The sequence below is a fragment of the Ochotona princeps genome, chromosome 3 (genome assembly GCF_030435755.1).
Source record: "Ochotona princeps isolate mOchPri1 chromosome 3, mOchPri1.hap1, whole genome shotgun sequence".
In the NCBI taxonomy this organism is placed as follows: Eukaryota; Metazoa; Chordata; class Mammalia; order Lagomorpha; family Ochotonidae; genus Ochotona; species Ochotona princeps.
Window position 1 is genome coordinate 89,904,295 of NC_080834.1, and position 25,976 is coordinate 89,930,270.

The window sequence follows — 25,976 nt, forward strand, 5'->3', positions numbered from 1 at the left end:
GAAGATCTTTCTCTCTTATTCTCTCTCTGTAAATCTTCCTTTCCAATAAAAATAAATAAATCTTAAAGAAAAGGGGGAGTGGGCTGGCGCAGTGGCCTAGCGGTTAAAGTCCTCGCCTTGAATGTGCCATGATTCCATATGGGTGCAGGTTCTAATCCAGGCTGCTCCACTTCTCATCCAGCTCCCTGCTTGTGGCCTGGGAAAGCAGTCGAGGACAGCCCAAAGCCTTGGGATCCTGCACCTGCGTGGGGGACCTGGAAGTAGCTTCTGGCTCCTGACCTCGGATCAGCACAGCACCGTCTGTTGCAGTCACCTGGGGAGTGAATCATTAGACAGAAGATCTTCCTTCCTCTCTGTATATCTGACTTTGCAATAAAAGATAAATAAATCTTAAAAAAAAAAAAAATAAAATAACTCCATACTGCCCCAGCAAAGGCAGATCCTATTACTATAAAATGTAACAGGGTAAAGACTCAACTACCAATTAACACAATGGAATTACTGAAGCCTTCAAATGAACTTTGGAAAAAAAAATGAGATACTAATAAAAATTCCCTTGGGTACTAATATGTGGTTTGACAGCAATGAGTGGTCCCCTCTCCACTTTTCCTGTGGATAATAGGGGAAGTAAAAAACAGAAACATTTGCCCCACCTACCTTCCTCCAAGCCTCCATCCTCCCCACCCTAATCAGAGACTCACATAGCTGTACAGTCAACAAGTGCCAAAAGTAAAACAGAATTTTTAAAGCAATAAGAATCGGCCATGGGCCCGGCGGCATGGCCTAGCGGCTAAAGTCCTCGCCTTGAACGCCCCGGGATCCCATTTGGGTGCAGGTTCTAATCACGGCAGCTCCACTTCCCATCCAGCTCCCTGCTTGTGGCCTGGGAAAGCAGTCAAGGACGGCCCAAAGCTTTGGGATCCTGCACCCATGTGGGAGACCTGAAAGAGGTTCCTGGTTCCCGGCTTCGGATTGGCGCAGCACCGGCCCGTTGCAGCTCACTTGGGGAGTGAATCATCGGATGGAAGATCTTCCTCTCTGTCTCTCCTCCTCTCTGTATATCTGACTTTGTAATAAAATAAATAAATCTTTAAAAAAAAAAAAAATGTGGAAATTAAATTAAAAAAAAAAAAAGAATCGGCCATGACCTATAAATGACTTTGAAAAGATACATAATAAAAAAGAGATATATGATATAATGGGTTAGCTGTGATCTAGTCAAAAACAAGAAACATCATCTGACCGTTGAATTCTTTCAGCAACAAAGGCAAACTGACTTGTCACCTTCCAGGAAAATTGTGAAATACAATTTGTAACAAATGCATACAAATTCAATTCTGAAATAAAACAAGAATACCAAGTAAGTGGCAAAAATAATACAATACTGTAAAACTACTGAAATGTACAGAAAGGATTTCTTTTTTTTAACAGGAGGAAAGAAATTACCCATTACAAGACATCCACCTAATATTAGGTTTTACTAACTGAGATGCCACGGCAGAGTATTGGCACTCAGGATTTGAGGAAATTTAAGAACCAAGGGCTGGGGAAAGAAAGCGCAAGTTTTATGTCAATGGCCAAATATATGTATTTATATTTTTAGTTTAACCTATTTTAACCTCTTTGGACACTAAAGTTAATCAAAGATACAAAACGCAGAGTTATGTCTACAATTTTATTCACATTGTTTTATGGTATAGAAACTCATGATGAAAATAAAATGTTGCCATGTTTTATAAACTTGCACACTGATTAGAGGGGTAACAATGAATAAAATGTTATATTACGATTACCGTTAATGATCTTCGATTACTTTCAAATTTGCTGTATATGGGTAAAATGGTCCTTTCCATTTTATTACTGTTTATATCCATTGCCTACATTTATGTTAAACTAGAGTCTTCCAGCTTTTTAGTAGTGACTCTCTTATTAAGTGGAGCATTAAACACTTGATTGTAATCTAAATTTTAAAATGTTATCTCAAAAACAGAGAGAGAGGAAAGGAATTAAGGGAAGAGGAAGGGAGGCAAGAGTATTATATTCTTATATTCCTAAGCATTGCATCTATGACCACACTGAATCCATAAAAAGCCAGAAAAAAAAAAAAAGAAAGAAAAAACAGATTTAAAATAAATACTATAGGGGTCAGTGCTGTGGCGTGGTACAGGTTAAGCCTCTGACTATGGTCCCAGGATCCTATATGCACACCGTGTCCTGGCTCTCCACTTCTGATGCAGCTCCCTGTTTGTGGCCTGGGGAGGCAGCCCCTGTGATATGGATGGAGGCAGGCAACTAAGCTACTTGAGGGTCACAGATCTGGAAGCCACACTTAATCCTTTTTGCCCACCTGTCAGTCAAATGATGCTTCTGCAGTCAACACTTCTCATTATCTGGGATGTGAGGGATGGTGTCCTGTAGCCACTCCCCCCTCAAGCCCATATTGAGTAGAAGCTGGCTCTCTGCTCTCTCTGCTCCCCTTACGGATGCAGATGACAGAAGTTAGACACCTCTCGCTCTCCCTCCCCTTTCTCTTCCTGACCCATTCTCCACCCACAGGCATGCCTGGATTCCTCCCTTTCTGAATAAACCTAAGCATTTTCTTGGCCATGTTGATAAATGTACTTACAATACTTTTTAAGAACTGAACCTACAAAGTAAATATTAGACCCAAGACTAGACTACCATAAACTGACATCAGATACTAGGAAGAGAACTTATAAAAACTTTCAGTGATTGGACCTGGTGCGATAGTGTAATGGTTAAAGTCCCCACTTTGAATGCGCCAGGATCCCATATGGGCACCAGTTCTAATCCCGGAAGCTCCACTTCCCATCCAGCTCCCTGCTTATGGCCTGGGAAAGCAGTCGAGAACGGCCCAAAGCCTTGGGACCCTGCACCCGCGTGAGAGACCCGGAAGAGGTTCCTGGCTCCTGGCTTCGGATCGGCGCAGCACCAAAGTGGCCACTTGGGGAGTGAATCATAGGATGGAAGATCTTCCTCTCTGTCTCTCCTTCTCTCTGTACATTTGCCTTTCCAATAAAATAAATAAATCTTAAAAAAAAAAAAAAAAGCGAGCTTTCAGTGATCTAAGAAAACCTTACTTTTTGTTTTGAATTGACAAACTATATATATAAATTCTTTGTGAGTAATGAAAGGAGGAAACCATTAACTTGTTCAGTGTCAATTTTTATAAAGCTTTGGCACAATTTAGAAAGGATCTGAGTAAAATTCTGTTAGTTTGAGTGTCTAAACTGTGGGGGATCTAGAACATGTTTTAAAAATCACTGTCCTCTTGAATATAATTCCATGATCCCAAGATCTGCCCTTCATCACTCAGCCTTACTAACAGGAACACAGAGTAAGAAGGAAGAAATGTATTTTCTTGTCAGTTACATTCTACTATGATGAAATGCTTCACAAACTCTAAATTCTGTCCCTGACATATGGCATGATACAGCTTTTCATTGACCATTTTCAAGTACTCAAATTGGTCTTTATCTATTAAGAGTAACAAGATTCAGCTGTGATTCACCCTAAAAATGGAACATCAAGCAGGCATTGAACAAGCTGTAGGATAAGGGAGTTAACTTCAGAACCGGCAAGTGAAAAGAGCAGATAAAAATAAGATCCTATCTATGCAGAGTATGCATATTTAAAAAGCATAAAGTAGGGTCAGGGTGGTGGGACACCAGGTAAAGATAGTACAGTGTCTGTGGTTCCAGCATCCTATATGGAATCCCAGCTGCGAACTTCCCACCCAGCTCCCTGTAGTATCACACCTGGGAAAGTAACATGGAACCACTTAAGTGCTTGGGCCCCTGTTCCCACGTGGGAGATGGGGAAGAAGCTGGTTCCTGGCTTTGACCCACACTAGCTCCAGGCATTGTAGTCATTTAGAGAATGAACCAGTAAACGGAAAATTTGTCTCTCTCACTGAAAAAAAAAAACAAAACAAAAAAAACTTGTCTCTCTCTCTCACAAAAAAAGAAAGAAAGAAAGAAAGAAAGAAAAGAAAAGAAAAGAAAAGAAAAGGAAGAAAGAAAGAAAGAAAGAAAGTATAAGGTCAAAATGTGTTAGGAGTGATTACACCGAGGTGACCAGGGTACTGTAGGGTACTGATCCTGGAGATATGGACGCCTATGTTTCAGTAAAGGAACAAACTGTGGTACATCACCAGAGAGTAATGTTCCATAACACAAAGGAACACATTATTGGGTAACGCAATAGCTTAGGTGGCTTTCTAGGGCATTGTGCTGGGTGAAAAGTCACTGACCTAAATAATGTGACAATTTCATTGATGTAACATTTTAAAAATGACAAAGTTAAAGAGATACAAAGCAGATAGGGGCAGCTCAGTACTGGGAATGGTGAAGAGGCAGGGAAGAGGTGTACACTATACAGGACTGACAGCAGGGAGAGCTGTGTCCTAATGACTTAGTTCTCTAGCCTTATCACCCTAGTGGTTACACTAATCTATACAGGTAGCACAGTGTGCAACACCGAACATGCTGTAGAGTAACAACTGCTTGATTCTGATACCCCATGACAGTTACATAAAGTGTAACTGCTGGGGGAACCTGAGGGAAAGGCTTATTGAACCTCTGTACTATTTGTGCAGCTTCCCATGTTATCTAATTTTAAAATAAAAAGCTTTTTTAAAAGCAAAAAGGATCAAACTTGACCTTTCCCTATCCCTCTCTTCCCACTGCTCTCACCCTCTATGAATCACACAGCTCTAAAGCCATAAACTGGGACAGAACAAGCTGCTAAATTCAAGACAGAATGGAGAGGGAGGCCCTAGTACTGCCCAAGACAAGATGTTACAGCACAAAAAGAGCCTGGAGAAATGTCCTTCCTCAAGCAAAGCTTGAAACGCTGGAGTCCAAGTGAAATAGGTGTCAGTCCACACACAGTGAGGTTAGCACAGCCTGCACAGGCTGTTAGGCTGAGTGCAGTAAAGGAGGTATCGCAGAGCAAGTGTGGACAAGCCCAGGATATGAGGACAGTGTGAGTAGAAGAGGGATCCATGGGATGCTAAGGCCTTGTTCCAGTGAATACAGCATGAGCGGGGCACAGAGGCTTAGAGGAATATGCACTAGGAAGCATAAGAAACAGAGCCAAGATGGAAAACAAAACCAGGTTTCTCACTGCCTCATGTACTATTTGGTTGTTGGAGTGTAAACCAAAGGTCTCAATGGGAATGAATGGTTTTCAGTACTGACAGATGTACCCACAAATAATTTTAGAAGTGTGTGTACAAATGTGCACAGAAATGCACATAATTACTCACTTACATAGAAACAGTCTCCGGCTCTGTCAGAGGGGCGCAGAAGCAGGTATATCTCAACGGCAGTGAAGAGGACAAGTGGCAGCAGCAGCCTCTGGGCACTAAAATCTTAGCTTCTAAATACCATTTCTCCACTGACGTGAACTAGGGCTTCCTGGAAAAATGTCTGACTCCAGAACCGAGGCAGGAAAATCACAAGAGAAATCTAGAACATCTTGTGCTCAAATACTGATGGGATAATCCACAGACTATGAAGCTTGGAGAAGCTCCTGGTGATCACAGAAAATTCCAAATCTATACTGCTATATAGAAAGAACAAACAAGGGCTAGTGTTACAGCACAGCCCAGCAAAGCTGGCATTCCCTGTGGGCAGTGACTTGAGGTCCAGCTGCTCTATTTCCCTTCCAGCTCCCTGCTAATGCGCCTGGGAAAGTAGTCAAACATGTCCCCAATGTGCTAGGGCCTCTGTACCCACAAGAAAGAGCTAGAAGAAACGTCTAGCTCCTGGCTTCTATCTTACCCACCCACAGCCAACACAGCCGTCTGGGGAACGAACAAGCGTATGAACAATCTCTCTCTCCCCTCCTTTTTCTCTGTTAATTCAGCCTTTCAAATAAATAAAATATCCTTTTTAAAAATGAACAAATTTATTAAAACATCATAAAGAAAAACTGCTGCAGTGATAAACCCGGCAGATTCCATTGTACTCAACCAACAGAAGTGAACGGTAGGAAGTAAACAAAACCCTCCAGTCAGACACAACAAGGAGAGGACTCATTGCTGTAACTTTCCTGCCAAAGATGCTTACATTACATTTCATGAGGAAGAAAAAGTCAGATAAGTGCAAACTGAGGGACAGTCACAACAGGAATATAAAACACAGAAAACAAATCCAAACTAACAAAACTAAGGGGATATAACAATAAATTGCAATTTGTAATTTTGAAGTGGGTCTACCTACAACCAAAAGTTATCTGATAAGATACCAACAGTCTACTGAGTAAATGATACAAGTAGATCAGTATGAATATAAAAGAGCCGAAGAACTGCACAATTTGATCTGAAATTTAAAAAATAATGGACCCAATAACCAGGTTATACATTCTTTGCCAGAAAATATGAAAAAAACCACCATTAGCTCATGTTAGGCAAATCTCAATAAATTTTAAAGACTGAAATCATATAGCATATACCATAACAGTAAGATATCAACAACAAAACGGTAAGTGAAAAAATTTCAAAATTTTCAGAACCTAATTAGAATATGTGTAACTGGCTGTGGTCAAAAAGAAATCATAAAAGATACTAAAAACTACTGTAAGTGAACTACAATGAAAACGGCAGACTAAATGCAGCAATTTTGAGAGATTACAAATAAATTTAGAACAGTCTACATCAGAAATGAAAGATCTAAATTCAGTCATCTGCCTTTCTACTTTAAATAGGCAACTGAGGGCCCAATGCGTGGTGGCCTAGGGCTGAAGTCCTCACCTTGCACGCCCAGGATCCCACATGGGCACCAGTTGCTATCCTGGCTCTCCCACTTCCCATCCAGTTCCCTGCTTGTGGCCTGGGAAAGCAGTTGAGGATGGCCCAAAGCCTTGGACCTGGCATGCATATGGGAGACCTAAAGGAGGATCTGGGCTTTGGATCAGCTCAGCTCCAGCCATTGTGGCTACTTGGGAATGAAACAGCAGAGAGAAGCTCTTCCTCTATGTCTCTCCTTCTCTCTATATATATATAAATACATCTGAGTTCCCAATAAAAATTTAAAAAAAAAAATCTAAAACGGCAACTGAAAAAAAGTAGTGGATAGAAGAAAGGACACAGAGCAGGAAAAAGACAGTAGAATTAAAGTGAAATCAAAGAAACCAAAATTTAATTTTTTAAACAGGCCAGTAAAAGTTGTTATCTCTATTCAGGTTAATGAAGAAAAAGGCAAATTACCAATGTCCAGAATAAGCGAGAGGAAATCACAACAATGTAAGAAAATATTAAAGCACTTAAACAATTAAGAATAGAAAAAACTGCTTGAAAATACAATTTACCAAAACTTACTCAAGAAAAAAACTTTGAATCTGAGTTGACCTCCAGATATTTTTAAAACTGAATTCGTAATTTCAAACCTTCCCACAAAGAAAACGTAGCCCTAAATTTTTTCGGTGAAAACAATCAATAACTCCACAATCACATCAGCTACTGTGAAAGCAGACAAGGAAATGCTTTCTAACCTATTTACAATGAAGATGGTGTATCTAAACACAAAGATGCTACAAAACTATAGGCTAATATCCCTTAAGTACTAGTAAACCGAATCAACAAATAAGCAACATGGCCATCACCAAGTACAGTTTAATTCTATAAATGCAAAATTTAACATCTGAGAACCAATCAGTGCAATTCATCATATTAACAATAGACAAAAATCACTTGCCTATGTCCACAGTCCCAGAAAAAATACTAAAACACTCATTCATGCTTTAAAGACAAAAAACTTCAATAAATGAGCAAGAAGCTTGTTTAACCTAATAAAAGTCAACTCCCTCCCTTCCTCCATCCATCCCTCTCACTATCTCAATAACTCTGCCTTTCAAATAAATCTTTTTTTAAAGATTTTTTTTTTCTTTAAAAAAGGGCAGATTTAGGGAGAGAGAACGACAGAGATCTTCCATTCACTGGAAAACAACTGGTGAACCCCCCACCACCAAAAAAAAAAAAATCACTGAGCAATTCTTTTTTCTTTTTTTTTTCACTGAGCAATTCTTAAGAGAGGGAGTAGACTGAAGGAAAAATGTAAAAAACCTCTGGCATGAAAAAATAATCCTGTCACTGGAAGAATTGCAGAGCTCCTGGCTTCAGCTTAACGCAGCTCCAGACATCACGATCACTTGGGGAGTGAAACAATGGACGGAAGATCTTTCTCTCTGTCTCTCCTCCTCTATATATATCTGATTTTTCAATAAAAATAAATAAATATTTTTTAAAAAGAGAAAAGATATCTCTCAAATAAAGTTTTAAAAAAATAAACCCCTATAGCGATATACAACCTGTACAAGTGTAAATGAAAAATATGAGGGTGGATCTGGGCAACCTAAGCTCTTTGATGTGCTTCAAGCGGGAGTCAGGGATATCGTGATCACTACAGAAAAGGCAGATGAGCAAGGACCTGAATATAAAAGCTATTTCTGCCCCTTGCCCTCACCTCCAGCCAAAACACACTGTAGTTGTTTGATAACAAATAATCACTGCATTAGTCAGAAGTATAAATCTTATTTGGAAAGATACCCATAGAAACTACCTAAACAGGGGTAAGGGGCATCTAGCTCATGAGCCATATACAGCCCACAAAATCATCAGGTCTAGCCCTGCCACAACAACTGCAGGCGAGACTTGGGTTTCAGTAATTCTACAGCAGTATAAATTTTAAGTTCATAATTTTGTATGGCAAAGGAATGATGTCATATATATACAAATGCGGGTTGGCTCAACAGCTCAAGTGGCTAATCCTTTTACTGCAAGTGCTAGCATCTCATATAGGCACTGGTTTGCGTCCCGTCTGTTCCACTTCCTGTTCAGCTTCCTGCTGCGGCCTGGGAAAGAAATGGGGGAAGGCCCAAAGCCTTGGGACCCTGAACCCATGTGGGAGACTCAAAAGAAGCTTAGACTTATGGCTTCAGGTCAGGCTTGCTCCAGTTAATTTAGGGCTACGTTTTCTTTGTGGGAAGGTTTGAAATTATGAATTCGGTTTTAAAAATATCTTGAGGTCAACTCAGATTCAAAGTTTTTTTCTTGCTTCCAGTCATTTGGGGAATGAACCAGCAGATAGATCTTTCTGTCTGTCTCTCTATAGATCTGCCTATCCAATAAAAATAAACAAATAAATTTTCAAATGGCCCTAGGCAGATACAAGGGTCCCCACAATTAACCTAAAAGATACATGCAAAAAGGTTTAGGCCACAGACTGTTACTCATACTCTCCTCAAAAAAAAAAAAAAAAAAAAAACCTATTGCAATCCATGGATTACTTTATCTCTCTCACTCACGTGGAACATTTGCAACACAGCACACTTTAAACATAAACCGCACCTTAACAAATTAAAAATATTAATGTTGACAGAAAACAATCAACAGATAATATTAATATCAACAAATAATAGTATGGGTATTATCTGCTCTTGAATCATGACAGAATTAAATCAGAAACTGCTAACAGGAAAACAGCTGAAAATATCTCAAAATAATTGAAGATTAAACAATGCACTTTTTAATTACACACCATTCAAAGAAAAAAAAATCTTGCACGTAAAAGATGTATATACTGGAGTCATAGCAGTGGCATAGCTGTTAAGCCTCCACCTGTGGCATCAGCTCAAGTCCCGGCTGCTCTACTTCTGATCCAACTCCCAGCTAATCATCTGGACAAACATGAAAATAGCCCACATCTTCGGGCACCTGCACCCCAGGTAGGACACTCAGAAGCAGCTTACGACTTGTGGTTTCAGAACAGGCTTGCTCCAGTTGTCACTGTCACCTGAGGAGTGAACCAGCTAAAGAAAGATCTTTTTCTGTTTCTCTAACTGCATTTCAAATAAAAAAATAAACCTTTATTAAAAAACACATATGTCAAAAGGACATACACACATTGCAAAATGTGTGTTTGGCCTAATAGAGAAGATGTTCAGCTCTCACATGAGAGGGCCTCGGCTCTGTTCCCAACTCTAGCTATCGACAACACGGACCCTGTGAGGCTGCAGTGACGGCTTAAGTAAAAGGATTTCCTGTTGTCCTACCTTCCCAATAAACACAAATAAAAAGCCTAAACACAAATTAAAAAGTCTGAAATTGGTTATCTAATCTTCTCTGGGAAATTAGAAAAATAAAGTAGATGCAAGGTAAACATTTAAAAATTATAAAACTTAGCAAAAAATAAACAAACAAAAAAGAACATTACTAGAAAAAAAGGGAACAAAACAAAAGGCATTTCAGCATCAGGCATTTGGCACAGTGGTTCAATCATAGAATAACCACCTGCACCCTAGCCCGGTGCAGTGGCCTAGCAGCCAAAGTCCTTGCCTTGCATGTGCCAGGATCCCAAATGGGCGCCGGTTGTAATCCTGGAGGCCCCACTTCCCATCCAGTTCCCTCCTTGCAGCATGTGAAAGCAGTCAAGGACAGCCCAAAGCTTTGGGACCTGCGTCCAGGTGGGAGCCTCGGATGAAGTTCCTTGGCTCCTGGCTTTGGATCGCCACAGCTCCTGCCACTGTGGCCACTTGGGGAGTGAATCAATGGACGGAAGATCTTCCTCTCTGTTTCTCCTCCTCTCTGTATATCTGACTTTGCAATGAAAATAAAAGATAAAATAAAATTTGAAAAAGACAACTGCACCCACATAGGAGTCCCAGTTCTGCTTCCAGTTCTAGCTTCCTGCTAAAGCATAACATGGAAGTAGCAAATGACAGCTCAAATATCTGAGTCCATGCCACTCACGGAGGAGATCTGGATAAAGTCCAAGGTTCTGGCTTCAGCCTGACGTGCCCCAGCTGCTCTGGGCATGTGAAAGTGAACCAGAGGATGAAATACATCTATTTATCCAGATCTCTGTTTCTCTTTTTATATGCCTTCCAAACAGATAAATATTTAAATTTCCTTCTTTGTTGTTAAGATTTATTTTTATTGGAAAGGCAGATTTACAGAGAGAAGGAGAGACAGACAAAGCCCTTCTACTTGCTGATTCACTCCCCAAGTGGCCGCAACATCTGGAGCTGAGCTGATCTGAAGCCAGGAGTCAGAGGCTTCCTCTGGGTCTTCCACATGGGTGCAGGGTCCAGGGCACTAGGCCATCCACTACTGCTTTCCCAGGCCACAAGAAGAGAATTTGATCATAGGTAAAGCATATGGAACACAAACCGGCACCCTTACGGATACTGGCACTTGCAGATAGAGGATTAGCCAGTTGAGCCATCACACCAACAGCTTATACTTTCAAAAAAAAAAAAAAAAACAGCTGTTTCATTAAAAATATTAATACTTCTACTAGGTAAGAAGAGAAAACAGTGGTCCTCAATGGATACAGAGGTCAGCACTAGTGAACTGTAGACTCTAAAACGGTTAATAGGATAAGGTACAAGAGAGAAAAAAAATGGTAGGCTAATAGTCAAGCTAACTAAAGAAAAAAAAAAAAAAAAAGACATGGAGGAAAACCACACCACATTTTGGAACCCATGGGCAATAGTAAAAAAAGCTAAAATGAACTACTTTGTGCTCACAAGTTTGACATTACTAAAAAAAATTAATTTTTTAAAATCTGAAAAAAAACCCACACAAGTAGTAACAGTCGGAACAGACCTTTATCTGTAATAGAAGTTCTATCACTAATTAATAATCTTCTCTTACAGAAAATACCCGACCCAGAAAGCAGTGCTAATCCTACTTAAAAATTTTTTGAGAAAGAAATTATGCCAATTCCCTATAGTCTCTTCCAAGCTAGAAGCAGGGGAAATACTTCCTAATTTGTTGTGTAAGGCTAGCACTATGCTGACACCAAAGGCTGACAACTGCAAGAAAAGAAAGCTATAGGGGGCAGGCATTTGGCCCAGAAGCTAAGAAACTGTTGGCGACACCCACACTCCACACTAGAATGGCTGGCTTCAAATCCCCAGCTCTGGCTACTGACTCTACAGCTTCTCCTAAAAGCAGGCCCGGGAAGGCAGCTATACTGTTTCCAATAGTTGGGACCTTGCCACCCACTTGTACTACCAGAATTAACTTCCTAGCTCCAGCAGGGGCCAGTTCCAGGTATTGCAGATACCCAGCCAGTATACTAGCAAAGAGGTTCTCTGTCACTGCATATGCACACATGGGAGGGGTGTGTCTGTGTGTGTATATGAGTACCTGCCTCTCAAAACTTTTAAAAGACCAAAAATCTGGAGCCATTGTTCTGGCACAGTAGGTAAAGCTACTCCGTCTATATCCCATGTGAGTGCCAGTTTGAGTCCCAGCTATGCATTTCTGAACCAGCTCCCTGCAGTCTAGGAAGGCAGCAGAGGATGGCTCAAGCACTCACAAACCCATATTGGAGACCCGGATGAAGTTTCCAGCTCCTGGTTCTGGCCTGGCCCAGCACTAGCCATTGCAGACATCTGGTGAGTGAAACAACAGGGAGAAGATTCTCTCTCTTCCCAGCTCTCTCTGACTTGCAAAATAAACAAAAGAATCCATTTTAAAAAATCAAAAATCTAACACATCAACAGGATAAAAAAAAGCAAAAGGATACTGGCTAGCTAAAAGCAGTGACCAAATGTTTTAAAATACAATTAATGCCAACAAAAGCAATACGAACAAAGTAAGATAAAGCCCCTGCCCTTGCAGAACCCACAATCTACCAGAGACACACTGAGCAGGTAACCTCAAGTCCCTTTAGGGGGGTGATGATGATAAAGAAGCAGGAGCATTATGCAGGTTTAAAAAAAAAACACGGATATGGCCAAATGGAGTATATCAAAGTCCAGAAGCAAAAGAAAAGTGCAGAATACTAAAACAGTAACTTCAAAACCATGGGTTCAATATCACAGAAACAAGAGATGAGAATTAGAATATGGCTGCAGATTTATTGCTCACTGGGCAAAAATAAAAAAGTAAAAGCGAGAAAGATACAGGACCTATCAAAGAATATAGACAGAGATCAAGCAACTGGAAAAAGGGCCAGGCAGAGTCAGTGTATTAGCAAAGGCTGGATAGGGCAAGGGTTGAAAAAACTGAAGAGTTTGAAGGAAAAAAACTTCTCAAGTGTGTGATCTTTTTCTAGGACATTTAAGATTCAACTTTCCTACTCCTTATAACTTTGAGGTTTAACAATTAAGCACTTTCAAGTGCATCCATAATCCTGACATAGAAACATTATCCCAGAAAAGTTTCTAAAATAACATACTTAACTTTGCCTTTAAATATGGTTTCTGTCAATACTTTAGCATAGCTATTCAAGAACAAGAACAATATTAACTTATAAATTGTCTGAAATTTCTTTTGATGACTTGCTGTATTACTTAACACAAAATTAACTGCATGCCTAACCAGAATGGTCAATATTTTATAGAGCAATTACTTACGGGGACGTTCAGTGCATACTGTAGTCCTTGAGGAAGTCTTTCGTGTGTTTCCAACTGTTCTTCATCATTTTTCACTGTCTCCTCATGGACCATGAGTTCATCGTGAGATATCATATCCTGTTGTCTCATTTCACTCTCTTGTAACACTTCATCTGCTGCAAGGATCTCCTGGTGAGGCATACTTCGATCCTGAAGAACTGATTCCTGTAGTTCTCCAGACACAGCAGATTGGCCAGACACTCCACCCATTACAACCATTGCCCTGGAAGACTGCATTTCGTCTATGCCGCCACATTTAAGAAACAATCCTTCCAGTTTGTCGTCAATGTTCATGCTTAAGTATAACTGCCTAGAAGACCAAGTTTGGCAACAAAGTAAAACAAATTAGCTTTGTATGTCACTCTATATCTTCTTTTCAATTTCAACTTTTGAAAGACACAGCACAGCTCAACAGAAAACTTTAATTCACCTAATTTGGAACTTTCAAAATAACAAGATGTTTCCAAAAGCTGCTAGCGTAAAAATATAAACTTTCATTTTGACAGTAAGACATAGAAGCCCAACCTATTTAATTACTGAAAAAAATTAATTTCAGATGAAACAGAGGAAAGTATTTGTAAGATATGTATTCCTTAATACAGTAAATGGTCATAAACTGCAAAATAAAAACAGGTGAACTCAATGAGGAACTGACAAAGAATGTATCTGAGCATATTATTAATGAAAACTTAGGAAAAAAATCACAAAGTCCTATGTTAAAAAGTCATACTAGTAACCAAAGAAACATTAGAACAAGAGTACCATATTTTATGCACCAAACTGTTAATGAGTGTTTTAAAATTATATTCAATGCTAAGATGGCTTAAAAATATAAGCTGTCAGCTACTGATGGGAGTATAATTTAAAACTGTTCTCAAAGGCAATTTGATGGTACACATAAAAAGGCATAAAAGTCCATATGCTCTTTGAACTAGTAATTCTATATTTAAGGACCCTTATCCTGATGAAATCAGGAATGTGTTTACATTTGTGGCAGCTGAGTTTTATATAAGGCTGTTTTTTGCTCACTGAAATTTTTTTCCCATGGGGGAACATCAGAGCCTATGAAACGTTGTTATAAAATGAAATGCAACAAAAATTATATATAATAATTTAAAAAAAATTTTTCCCTCAGAACATGTATCAAGGTTTGTTACATTATTTTTAATCTAATACAATTTCAGGATATTTGTGAATTGAAAATGACAACTGATGTATAACTTGTTTTTAAGAAAAGAAACAAGTTGAAAAAAGTGGAGTGGTCAACAAACAATTTTTCAATTGAAGACATACTAGTTAAATATGTTAGTGAAGTTGAAAATATGGAAATAATTGCTCCATCCTAAAATTTATTGGAAGAGGAGTTGAAGAAGATTTCGAAGATGAATGAAAGCACATTTAGACTTCTCTGCCTTCAAAGGAACAGAGAAATCACCATGTTGCTTACTGACTGACTAAGGGGAAATGTTGGCAATTTAGCAAAGACTGTCTACACAATTTCTTAAAGAAAATATGGAGTACACTATAAAACTATCAGTTGAACAGGATATCTCAGGAGGTGGAACACACTTTCCAGAGACTCAAGAAATTCCAATTTGTATGGAAGGTTCTTTGGAGAAATTTCTAATAAAGAGTTTCAACTTTCCATAGCAAAAAAAAAAAAAAAAAGAAAAAAAAAAAAGAAATCAGGAATGTGTCAGGGCCAGAGTTGTGGCATAGTTAGTGAAGCTGCCACCTGAAGTGCCAGCATCCCAAGTGGGCATTGATTGCCTCACTTCGGATCCAGCTTCCTGCTAATATTCCTGAAAAGGCAGCAGACGATGGCTCAAGTGCTTGGGTTCCTACAGCTATGTAAAAACTTGGAAAAAGCTGGCTCCTATTTTTGGACCAGTCCACTTCCAGCCACTTTGGCCATTTGTGTCTCTTCCTCTGTGTGCGCCTCTCTCTGTAACACTGTCTTTCAAATAAATAAATCTTTTTTTAAAAAAAGGAAATGTACAAAGATATATATTTCAGATATACATATATATCTTATATCTTATATGTGTATATATAAGAAAATTACTACACCAGGTGAGTGGTGGGGATCCACCCATGTGAACCATCACCATTGCCTCCAATGATCTGCATTAGCAGAAAGCTGGAGTTAGGACCCAGAGCCGGCGTCACAGCCAGGCATTTGGACATGGAATACTGGCCTCTGAGTCACTAGTCAAACACCAACCCCCATACATTACACAGTCAACATGAAAACAGGCCAAACTATGCCGAACCCTATTTTAACAGCTTCACCATACCGGTGGGCAGTGCGCCGGCAGGGATCTCTGCTTCCCAGAACACAGTGTTTGGCATCTAGTCTCACCTCTGCTTTCAATTCATCTCTCTATTAGTGCATCTGGAAGACAACTTACATCAAGTCTAAATACCTGAATCCCTAGGAGACCCACAGGGAGCTCCAGTCTCCCGGCCCAACACTGGCTGCTAAAAGGCAGCTGAGGAATAAACCAGAGGATGCAAAATTTCTTTCTATCTTATAAATAAATAAATATTTTAAATGTATTACTGTTTTTTACACAACTCCATACAATTTATTGGAAAGCATCAAATTTTATTGTATGTAAATTATACCCCACAATTTTTCTCCATGAATTCAGTAGAGCAGCTGCCTTTTGGGTGGTAAGAAATGCTTTTCATAACAAGCAGACAAGGGGAGCTCCTGAGCATTTTGATGTTCTATATATTTTTAAAAAAATATATCAATCTATTTATCTGTATGAAAGGTGGGACTGGCAAGAGAAACGGCAACAGCTTCTATCCACTGATTCACTTCCGAAATGACCACAATGGGCCAGGAGTTCCACCCAGCTTTCCTGGAGGCGTGACATGGGCCCAAGCATTTGGGACTCTCCAAGCAGGGATGTGGTTCAAAATGAAGCAGCCAGGCCTGAACCAGCACTTAGACATGGAATGCTGGTGTTCTGGGCAGCAGCTTAAGCCATATGCCCTAACGCCAGCCCCAGTGTTTTATCTGGAAATGTTGTGGAGCTATTATCACTTTGTAAAATATTAAGACACACATTTGTGACGATATATGCACTTTGTTCTCACTTACCATACTTCAATAAAAAAATAAAAGCCTGCTGAAATTCAAAGAAAAGATCACAGTCATAAAAATATTCTTCAAAATTACAGGCAGATTCATGAAAATACCACAATATAGAAAGGAAAGCATGTGCATATTCATGTGCATGTGAAGGCACCCGAGTCTGTGCAAACGCTCACAATATCACACTGTGTACTGAAACGACTAACTTTTAGCTCTAATTTTAAAACATTCTATAACAGATTCTACTACATTTTGCAAATGTTTTAAAATCTGTCTAAATAAGTATTATTTTTACCTCTAATATATTTTTAACTACACACAACTAAATTAATACAATAGGGATGTGGGTAAGAAATTTAAAAGTAGGAGGCTGGGGCCCAGCATGGTAGCCCAGCAGCTGATGTCTTCACCTTGCATGCGCCAGGATCCCATATAGGCACCAGTTCTAATCCCAGCGGCCCACTTCCCATCCAGCTCCCTGCCTGTGACCTGGGAAAGCAGTCAAGGATGGCCCAAGGCCTTGGGACCCTGCACCCACGTGGGAGACCTGGAAGAGGCTCCAGGCTCCTGGCTTTGCATTGGCTCAGCTCTGGCCGTTGTGGCTACTTGGGGAGTGAACCAGCGGACGGAAGATCTTTCTTTCTGTCTCTCCTCCTCTAATATATCTGGCTTTCCAATAAAAATAAAGAAATCATTAAAAAAAAAAAAAACTAGGAGGCTGCCGATGTGACATAGTAGTTAATGCTGTCACCTGCAACCCTACTCCTATATGGGTGTCAGCCAGAGTCCCGGGTGCTCCACTTCATCCAGCTCTCAGCTAATGTGGCTGGGAAAGCAGCAGGGAATATGCCAAGCACTTGGACCTTTATACACACTTCACTCAAATTAACTCAGTATAAAGACCAGAATCAACAAAACTTTAATTCATACTTCTCAATATTTTCTTCCCTAGTACCACATATTGCAAGTCTAGAACACAGGTTGGACAAAGGACCAAGCATGTCTTTATTTTTCAGAATCTTTACATAGAATATTTAAATTCTAAAGACCAAAAACTTTGCCAAAAGAACAATAATCTTCAATACTCCATTTATAAGTGAAATGTCTTATAAAGTTCAAATTTTATTATATTGTCCTTTTCTTTAAAAGTCCTTACAAATCAATTATACTCTTAGCTAAACTGTTGAGTGTTTTCATAAAAAACCTGTAAAATCCCTAACTTTATACTAACATTTATGGGCTGGTTCAAACAGTTTGAGGACAACATGAAGTTTCAAGATCAGTTTATTCTGTTGAAAAACAATGTGAAAACCACATACAATTCTGTTTATAACAGCCACTCTGCATATTATTTCTGAAATACCTATATACACAAGGCCATCCTTTACCACACTTTTCCAGTGAGGCTCTTATTATCAAATTCACGGTTATTTTTAAAATGTAGGTGCTTCTTAAAAAAACAGGAGACGTAAAAGACTAAACTAAGACAGATTCTCATTTTGCTCCTATTCTCAACACAGTAGCCAAAGTTGAGGCTGAATTGCGGACCCAGCTGAGGGTCTGTATCCCCCTACCTCCACTGTGTTTTCAGCATGCATCTACCGCATCAATTTAAAACATTTTAGCATTGTCTAACATATGGACACTATTTGAAACCATACTGCTGTAGCACTGTGCCAATGTACTGAGTACAGTAAAGCAAGCAGAGAATATTTTTATTCGTTGTATGAAGAAAGTAAAAGTTTTCTGTGACAAAGAATACCTGGACGACCAGAGGATGCAGAAAATGCCATAATGAGGGATTTGGGACAGGAAGACATCATACTTCATTACAGAGGCAACACATTGAAAAGAAAGTAGAAATACAGGAAGTGGAAAACCAATCGACCTCTTCAAGAATTTTCCTGTAAAAAGACCACATGCATAGAAAAAAAAAGAATCCCTCTTTTGTTTTACATGTGGTTCCCTAATTCCAGTCACTTCAAAAGAAGTCATATATTTGGAGTAATTGGCTAGCTTACAGAGCATTTCTAAGAGTTTCCCTGACACCAGAAACTACTGAAGTATCAACACACATTCCAGTGTTACTGAATATTACTCAAAGTTTTAATATGAGCCTTGGAAACAGCTAACAAAATTAAAACCTCAACCTCATACCTAGAGATAAACAATCCTATAGTACAACCAAAAACGAGCAGAAAGCTCCTATGCATTCATTGATAGGAGACTTTTTACAATGTGGAGGTCCTGGCATTGTGGCATTATGGAATAAGGGGCTAACTGCAATGGCAATTCAGGGGTCAGCCATACTACAAAGGACAGAGGAGAAAATAAATAACGATTCCTTCAAGTCATATCACTCACATGAAAGATTGTTAGAGGGGAACAAAACGTAACAACTTTGAATTCCCAGAAATCTGTCCAACTGGGGAAAAAGTACACAGTGGGACAATAAGTTAACCTGAGCTCTTTGTGGGTATTCTTTACCTGTACGTGAAAGGATGATCAGCAACTGACACCCAAGAGAACAAAATGACATGGTTAGCAAGGACCAAAACAGAAGGAACACCAATGTTCATGGGCTAATGTGGATAAACATGGGATGACGATCCTTCCTCTGTGGGTCGGGCCACTCAGAGCAGAGAAGGATAACCCAGGTTCAAGCAGGAGACAGAAAGGAAGAACTGCACACCCAGTTCAGGCCAGTGTCTCCTAAACATGCCCCTAAAAGACACCTTTACTGTGAGTGCCTCTCCCCCTTCCAAGATGGACTGCCCACTCATCATCTTCCCTATGTTCCTAGAAGTGGGACAGTCTGGGTCCCAGGGTCCTTAGGGCATCACACTTCCTACAGCATTAGATCCCCTCACTCATGCTCACTCGCTCACTCTCTCTCCAGCATTAAATCTCCTCAAACACACACATTCTCTCTCTCTCACCATCCTTTCTTACTGACAAATGTTTGGCTCAGCTATAAAAACATGATCCTAAGGACAGCAATTAAGGTAACTTTTCTTTTTTTCAAGATTTATTAATTTTTATTAGAAAGGCAGATTTGCAGAGAGAAGGAAAGACAGAGAAAGATCTTCCATCTGTGGGTTCACTCCCAAAGTGGCCGTAATGGCCACAGCTGAGCTGATCCGAAGCTGGGAGCCAGAGCTTCTTCCAGAGCTCTCAAGCAGGTGCAGGTTCCCAAGGCTTTAGGCCATCTTCTAGACTACTTTCCAAGGCCACAAGCAGGGAGGTAGATGGGAAATGGAGCAGCCAGGAAACAAACTGGCACTGAAAAGGGACCCTGACACTTTGAAGTGGAAGGATTAGTCAGTTCAGCCATCACACAAAGTAATATTTTTTTATTATCATCATTTTATGATACAATTTCATAGGCTCTGAGATTTCCCACTCCCTCTACAAATCCCCTCCCCCAAGCTGAGTTTCCCTATATTATTACAATACTATAGTTCTTCATACACAGTCTTAAGTCCATCATTGCGGGCATGGACAATGGCAGAGTTTAGCACCCTGTTGTCATGACACAGCCAACAGTTTCACTGGGAGTCCATCCTTGATCCAGAAGTAGAGATACATACTGCACCATATCCTCACATCTGGACATGTCAATCTCCATTACACAGTCACTATATATCCCCCAACTGAAAAGCTACAACCAAATCAACAGGAAGAAAAACAGAAATTTACAATGCCATGAAGTTAAACAACATGTCACTGGATATGACAGTCTCCATTACACAGTTACTACACATCCCCTTAAATGAAAAGTCACAAAACAACAGGACAAAAAAAATTTACAATACTATGAAATTAAACAACATGCTACTGAATGACAAGATAATCAAGAACCTTCTTGAAGAAAATGATGCTACTGTATGATCTATGAGTCACTGAAGAATTTAATGAGAAAAAAGTGTTTTGAAGAAATGAAACTGAAAACAAACATAAAAATCCATGAGATATAGCTTCTGCTGATCTTTGTTGGTGAGATGTGTCTCCTCTAGGCACCAGACAGATGGGTTTTGTTTTTTCAATTCAATCTACTACAGGTAGATGGATTTTGCTTTTTAAATTCAGTCTATTGTCTTTGACCTTAGATGAGTTTAAGTCATTTACATACAGGGTTAATATAAATAGGTGGTAATTTAGTCCTGTCATTTTAGCAATGGGTTGTTAATTTAGTCTTCTGCTGTTCTTTAATTGGAATGTTCTTTGCATTTGCCTTTGGTTTTGGTTGGTGCTATTCCTTTTCTCTGTCAAGAGAACATTTTTAAGTATCATTTGTAGGGCAAGTAGGGAAGAGGCATGTTTTTTTAAATTTATTTATTGTGGAAGAGTTTTATTTCATTTCCAAAGACAAAGGAAGACTTTGCTAGGTACCTTATTCAGGGCTAACAATTTCTTTCCCTTTTAGAATCTGAAATTTTATTCTCCTCTGGCCTGCAGAGGTTCTTGTGAGATATTAGATGTGAAGCTGACTGCTACTCCTCTATATATCAATTTTTTTTCACATGCACATTTAAGGATCTTTTCCTTGTGTTCAATTGAAGAGAGCTTCATCATCATGTATTGGTGTGAAGACTGCTTTTGGCCAACCCTGCTGGGAGTTCTGTGCCCCTCCTGGATGCTGTTTCCCAATTCTTTCTCCATATTAGGGAAGTTTTCCTTTATTATTTCATTGAATACACCTTTAAACCCAGCTTCTCTTTCTGCACCTTCTGGTATTCACATAACTGTTATAGTTGGCCTTTTAACAGTGTCTTAATTCTTGAATTTTTTTTTAGCTTGACCTAGCTTTGCTTCCAGCTTTGTGTTTATTGTTTCCCCATGGTGACAAGAAGTATCTTCCAATTCTGAGATTTTTTCTTCTGCCTTCCTCATTCTATTATTGAGACTTTCCACTGAATTTTCAATTTGTTCTACTGCGTCCTTCATTTCCAATAACTCGGCTTGATTTTGTTTCAGCGTTGCTATTTCCTATGTAATATATTCCTTAAATTCCTTGAACTCATGTCTGTGTTTCTCCTGGTCGATATGAAGCTTTATAAAAGTTTTCTGAATTCTATATCCCTTATTTTCTCTATGTCTTCCTCAGTTAACTCTGAGGTTCCCAAAGGTTTTTGCTCCTTTGCAGGGGAGTCTTCAGTAATATTCATTGTGCCACTGTCTCTTCCTTTCCTCTTGGTCGTAATACTTCTGGGTAGCAGACTCTTCTCTTCTGGGAGATACCCAGACCTATTTTGGATGGAACCTGTAGGATGCTTCATTGTTTCAATGTACTTAGCCAGAAATGAGTTTGCTCCCAGCTTAGTGCACGCACAGTCCTGTCCCATAGCCTTTGCCTCCCTACACAAGTTTGGCACCCAAATCAGCTCTACCGGGGATTTAGGCTGCGAAATCCACCCTGTTCCCACATCACCTGTTTGGGATCTGCTGCTTTGTCTCTCCTCTTGGCCAAATCAAACAAACAAGCAGGATAGGCAGTTCTTCGTCTGGGTTCACCTGAGCTCCCAATGAAATTCCCTTCCCACCTGGTTGCTGGTGGCATTCTGGCCTCTGATGGAGGTTAGATTACTGCTCACTGAATATCATTGGAGTATCTGGTCACTACAACACATCATTATCTCCACTGCTTTCCCACGTCCATCAGTCTCTAGGTGCCCCTCTGCTGTCAATTCTGTACTCTCCTATTCCTGGAATGTGCCTTCTCTGCTTCACCCTGGCTAATGTGTCTCCTTCTGCTTAAACATGTCCTTACTCTATTCTGCCATCTTGATTCTCCCCAGATAATTCTTACACACAAGCATTTCAGCTGAGTGGCAAAGGTGTACTTCATACATTATCAGCCATCACTTTCTCCTCTTTTTAGAATACACAGTTGACTTATTTTGTCACCTGCCAATACATACAAGATCCAAGACTGAGAATTGCTTGGCAGAGGAACTTTTGGGGACTTTCCTGTTACACTGTGGTTCCCTCTGAAGAGTGTGAGAGCCGGGCTATGGGCACAGTGACCTGGACAAGAATGCAGCACCCATTAGTATGCATATAGTCTAGGTTTCAGGGTAGGTCAGACTAGGCTAAGATTTAGGACCCATTGGCACTCAAGTGAGCCAGAATGGGTGTGGGACAGGTCAGGTTAGGCCATGGCACCTACCAGTTCACATGAGAGACAGGTTGGGAGGTGGCCAGGCAAGGCTAAGCTGTAGTATCCACTGGTGAGAGCCAGAATGGGTACACGCCATTCAGGCTAGGCCACGTACCCATGAATGAATGCCAGGACTGGAAGCTGTCCATTTCAGACCACATGGTAGCACCTGCCCATACATGAGATCCAAGGGCTGGGAGTGGGGTCTGGCAGTAGAACATGGGGAACTCTGCTGCACGGCTGCAGCTCTTGCTGATGAGCAAGAGAGCTGGGTATGAGAGTAGATCAGAGCAGGCTGGTCTGGACTTCAGTACACAACAGCATATATGTGTAGCAACCAGGACTAGGGACAGGCCAGGCTGGGCCAGCCCCGAACACACACTGGCACAACTGAGAGTCATGAAGGGGCACTGGCCAGGCCAGACTGGAATGCAATACTCACCACTTCATATAGGGGTTGGGGATGGTCCAGGCTGGGCTAAGTTGCTGTACCCATAAGAGAGAGCTGGAACTGGGGGTGGGCTAGGCTGAGCCAGGCTGTGGAACTTCCTGGTGAAGCCAAGACTTGGGACAGATAATTTCATACTGGTCAGCAGCATTCACTGGCATATGTAGGACCCAGGGCTGGGAGCTGACCTGCTAGAGGAACGTCAGGGACTCCCTTGTTGGCCACAGCTTCCACTGATGAGCAAGAGAGCTGGGATTGGGGGTGGCCAGACTGGAACAGGCTGACACATGCAACGGGATGCATGCAAGCCAGAATGGGTGCTGACCAACCAGGCTAGGCTGCAGCACCCACTGGCAAGTACCAAACCCTGGTACAAGTCATGTTTGGCTATATTGTAGTACCCTCTGGCAAGAACAAGAGCTGGGGTTGGGAGTGGGGTTGGTAGAGAAACTGAAGGCATTACTCTGCTAGGTTTCATCTCCTGCTGGTGAGCAGGAGCCAGTGTTACTGGCAAACCGGGCTAGAAAAGGCAGCAGCACCCATTAGCAGGCAAGTGGACTGGGTCTGGGAGTGGATTGGGCTGCACTCAGCTACAGCACCCATGAGTGTGCACAAGAGCTAGATGGAATGAGACACACTGTGCTAGGCTGCATCACATCACATGCCAGCACATAAAAACATGGCAGCTGGAGCAGACCTGCTGGGGGGTTTTTGGTGTTGCCCCAACAAGGCTGTATCACCCATTAGCGATGATGAAGACAGGACCTTTAGTGGGCTAGGCTAGCCACAGCACCCACCAATTTCAGGCTGGGGACAGAAATGACCAGGCAACTGCATCCACCAGTATTTGCATTGGCTGGTGCACCTGACAGACTGAACCTGTCCCTGCAATGGCTGGCACACACAAAGTCTGAGGTCACCCCAGGTGAGGTTTCTTGGGAGAAACCCCACTAGATGGCTTGACACAAACTCTGGCCACAGGGATAACCATAAATTATGTGATCCAACCATCATGTGCATGTATTGGATTAGGCAACCTCAACTGCTAATGCCTGTGTGCTGAACAGCATGTCCAGATGCACACAGGAGACACGACAGCCAGATCATCTGGGTCAGCAGGGAGCATCGACTGCCTCATTAGAGGACGGAAAGCTCCTCTGTCAAGCTTTGCAATATATTCCTGGGCCTGTGGATTGTACACTGAAGTGGACTTGGTCAGCCAACACATCTTGCAAAGATTTTCTCAACTATGGTGCAACAAAGCCTACAATGTCTCAGAACTATCAACACTACAATAACACCCTCTGAACACTCTTCCCCACATTGAGGTCTCTAAGATGTCCTCAAACAAATGCCTACCCACTACTCCCCAAAGCTGATGTAGTGTGACAGCAGGAGTGCCCCTTCCTCTACTCCTCCAGGAGATAAAGGGGAAAAAAATCGAAACATCTGTGTCAACTACCTCTTCCACACTTTGAACCTCACCACCCTAATTGGAGACTCACATGGATGTGCATCCCACTTAACTATGTAAACAATGTTAAAAATAAGACAAAACAAAATAAATAGAACAAAAAAAAATTAAACACATTCTGAATGCTTTCCACAAGAGTACTTTAAAACTGTCAGAGAAACTGGAATCAGAAATGTTTATTTTGGTGCAAAAGTTTTTTTTTTTTAACTCAAGCATAATCCTTTCATAAGATACATTTTTCCATGAATTTCATAAAGATAGCCTGCACATGTTACTTTACTTAAAATGTACAATAACACTCAAGCCTCTAAGTATATATTCAAGATCAAATAAGCAGAAAGTAAACTGGAATTTCAAACAAGGCTCTCCTGGCTCAAATACACACTTTTTTTATAAAAGATATATTTTATTTTTATTGGAAAGTCAGATATACAGAGAGGAGGAGAAACAGAGAAGAAGCTCTTCTGTCCAACGATTCACACCCCAAGTGACAGCAACAGTCGGAGCTGAGTTAAGCCAAAGCCAGGAGCCAGGATCCTCTTCCGGGTCTCCCACACAGGTGCAGGATCCCAAGGCTTTCAGCCGTCCTCCACTGCTTTCCCAGGCCACAGTCAGGGATCTGGATGGGAAGCGGGGCTGCCAGGATTAGAACCAGCGCCCATACGGGATCCCAGTGCGTGCAAGGCAAGGATTTTAGCTGCTAGGCCACAGTGCTGGGTCCCACATTTTTTTCACCTAAATCATATACTGTCACTTCTCAATTTATACAGGTCCTAGACACATCAAGTCATTGAATTTGTGCTCTTCTTACCGTCTAACCAGGGGTTATAGGGTCAGCCAACTGGAACCTAATTCTCACCACCTTTTCTATGAAAATAGTAACTGCAAATTAAAACATCCTCCCTGTACCAAAACCCATTCAACGTAAAAATAAGCTTCATTTTAAGTAAAAGTACTGAAAGGAAGTTATTCTAAAGACAAGTACAACAGAGATGCTACATCTCAAAATGACTCCTTATCCAAACATTTTCAGCAAACATCTTGATAGAGGACGTCAATTAGACTATGTTGGCAACTAATATTTTAACCTGTGTATGAGTCAGTAAAAATTACATCTTAGATACCAACAATACAGGGCCTGACACAGTAGCCTAGCGGCTACTATGCATCTGCTAGGATCCCATGTGGGCGCCTGTTTGTGTCCTAGTTGGCCCACTTCCCATCCAACTCCCTGCTTGTAGCCTGGGAAAGCAGTCAAGGATGGTCCAAGGCCTTGGGACCCTGCACTCAAGTGGGAGACCTGGAAGAAGCTCATGGCTCCTATCTTTGGATCGGCTCAGCTCTGGCCGTTGTGACG

General features: G+C 40.8%; 1 protein-coding gene across 7 annotated transcripts in view; it reads right to left on the minus strand.

Moving 5' to 3' along the window:
* ZNF148 (zinc finger protein 148) overlaps positions 1-25,976 on the minus strand; it is a 154,929-nt gene that overhangs the window by 71,334 nt on the left and 57,619 nt on the right. For 5 of the 7 annotated variants that reach the window (XM_058662010.1, XM_058662014.1, XM_058662012.1 and 2 more), the window contains one exon: positions 13,393-13,741. The exons of the other annotated variants lie outside the window; for them this stretch is intronic. In XM_058662010.1, coding sequence (XP_058517993.1) covers positions 13,393-13,725 — 333 coding nt within the window. In that variant the 5' untranslated portion in view covers positions 13,726-13,741. The remainder of the gene's footprint in view (positions 1-13,392; positions 13,742-25,976) is intronic. 7 annotated transcript variants of the gene reach the window in all.